The sequence below is a fragment of the Pundamilia nyererei genome, unplaced genomic scaffold (assembly GCF_000239375.1).
Source record: "Pundamilia nyererei isolate P.nyererei 1_Seehausen unplaced genomic scaffold, PunNye1.0 scaffold00088, whole genome shotgun sequence".
NCBI lineage: Eukaryota > Metazoa > Chordata > Actinopteri > Cichliformes > Cichlidae > Pundamilia > Pundamilia nyererei.
Genome location: NW_005187489.1, coordinates 2209657 through 2212032, shown reverse-complemented (window position 1 = coordinate 2212032; position 2376 = coordinate 2209657). Strand labels below are relative to the sequence as shown.

Genomic DNA, 2376 nt, shown 5'->3' with positions numbered 1-2376 from the left:
CCCCCCCCCCACCAAACTTTACACTTGGCACAGTGCAGTCAGATGAGTACCGTTGCCCTGGCAACCCTCAAACACAGACTCGTCCATTGGATTGTCAGATGGAGAAGCGTGATTCGTCACTTTGAGAAAACGTCTCCTCTGCTTTACTCCACTGCATCCGATGCTTTCATTGCGCTTGGTGATGTAAGTCTTGGTCACCATGGAAACACTGTTCCTGAGCTAATATGAAGGCCACATGAACTTTGGAGGTCTGCTATAATCCCACTAACAGCTGACTCTGGAACATTTAGTGGTGAGGAAAGTTCATGACTGGATTATACACCTGTGCCATTGAATTGACTGGAACACCTGAATTCAGTAACTTGAATGGTTGAGTGAATCATTTTGGGACTATAGTGTTGGTCTATTACTGCACCTTTAATGTCTCACAGCAGAAATGAGGACAAAAGTTGCACAATGTAACTTTTGTAGTCGGTGCACTACAGGTCCAAACAGCTGCCCACATACACCCACCACGTAGTGATGTTAGAGTGTTACCTGTTACTTTAGGGATGCCCTGCAGCCTGGGGACAGAGAGCGCTACAGTCACTCCCAGGTTGGTCCCTACCAGCAGCAGACCATGACAAACCAGCAGACTGCTCACCGACACTCTCTGGTTCCCTACAGAAAAGGCAGAAACATCAGTTTAGTCACACCTAAATGAATGAATGCTTTCTGGAGTAAAACCACAGATAGGTGTTTATAATGAGACGCAGCTTAGCAAACGCATCCTCCCACACCGAGCGCACAGTCACAGGGTCACTTTACCAGGCTGCATAACAACAAACCACAGTGCAAAGCAGGGAGGGAGGTACGAGGCAAAATCTCTGCAGCCATCATGTTCAACGCTCACTTGTCTCCAGGGCAACGTAGAGAGGCGCCTAAATAAAAGCAGCTCTTTTCAAGTATTTGAACAGAGTAAGTGAACTATTATAGTCGCTTTGAGTCAAACAAACAAACACAAAAGTGTTACGTAACAGAAGGAGTGAGGCGTAATGCAGCAATTAGCGAAGGAGCTCTGCCTCTATTCAGAAAACTTCGGGCGGTTACAATAGAACAATCTGAGCCGACCTTTCCTGCGGTCACAGACATCGCTGTGAGGCCACTTTGCAGGCTAAAAGCTGCGATTGTTCGGTTAACCTTTCAGCAGCAATAAATTCACCGCCTTTGTTAAGTGACTTATTACGTGGAACCTGGAACTCATCTCAGAACATCTCCACTTGGTGCCGTGAATGCAGTCAGACATATTTATCATATTTTTTATGACTGTAATAAGGATCTGGGGTTTTTGTAAAAACACTCTTCCAGTCCTGCTATGTGGGCGGCGAGACTGTCGTGAGTCATTACTGCTGCAACAGCTTGACTTGCATTTCCTCCCTCAAAGTAATCCTCTCGGGCTTTAGCCAAAATTACTGCCAGTCTATCTGCCTGACCCTCCCCACTAGAGCTGACCCCTCGCATGAGGCGCACGCTCCACGCTGCCACACTTCCCGGAATCCTGCCAGATATGCGGGCAGGTACTGGGCCTGCGTCTTACCACATGTGCTTCTAATGAGAGTCCAGAGTTAGCAGAAGCACGCAGACTGCTGGTTGGGGGTCTTGCTCAACTTCCTTCTTTCATAATATTTGGAGTTCCCCACCCAGAGGGTGAACTAAAATAAACCCGGAGTGAACGGCAACACGACCAGGCTTTGGCCTTCATCCTTCACCAGAGCACTTCTTTGATCGCCACTTAGTCTTGACAACCAGCAGCAGGACGCCGGAGTAAATCCCAAACACTGCAAAAACACCCTGCATCAGCCTTTCAGCCTGGAAAGAACTCCGATCAGCACATTGTGAGTAACAGCAGCGTCAACTTCTTCTATCGCGCACCCTGAAATGCTAAAGGCAGGTTTGGTCTGATTCATACCTGCAGTCATCAGTCTGTAGGTCTGTGATTGTTAGCCAAAGATCTGGAGACATTAATTTTAGACCTGTGGTGAATCTAAACGAGAAGTCATAATTACAGTTTCTCTCTATTGGCAGAGACATTCAAAGGACGTGATGATAGAAAGGCTTAAAAATGGCCACAAACCATTAGCTAGAAGGTAATGTGGGACACACATGTTATCATTTACAGCTTATCAACACAAATAATCCCTTAACTTCAGTGCTAGTCTAGCATCCTGCCAAAGAGAAGAACAGATTAAGACAAGTTATAACAGGAGCTGTTTCATGTTCAGCTGCACAGTTTTCTCCCGTCCACTCGGGCCTTTCAGATCTGAAATGTGCATCTTTATTCAGCAGTTTGTGCAAAACAAACAAAACAAAAAAACAGTGGCACACAAACGAGAAGAA

At 46.3% G+C, this 2376-nt stretch overlaps 1 protein-coding gene across 3 annotated transcripts in view; it reads right to left on the bottom strand.

Annotated features, from left to right (window-relative positions):
- The window catches only part of arhgef10 (Rho guanine nucleotide exchange factor (GEF) 10), a 44561-nt gene that overhangs the window by 1824 nt on the left and 40361 nt on the right, over window positions 1-2376 (bottom strand). For all 3 annotated transcript variants that reach the window (XM_005739007.1, XM_005739009.1, XM_005739008.2), the window contains one exon: window positions 538-660. In XM_005739007.1, the coding sequence (XP_005739064.1) occupies window positions 538-660 (123 nt within the window). The remainder of the gene's footprint in view (window positions 1-537; window positions 661-2376) is intronic.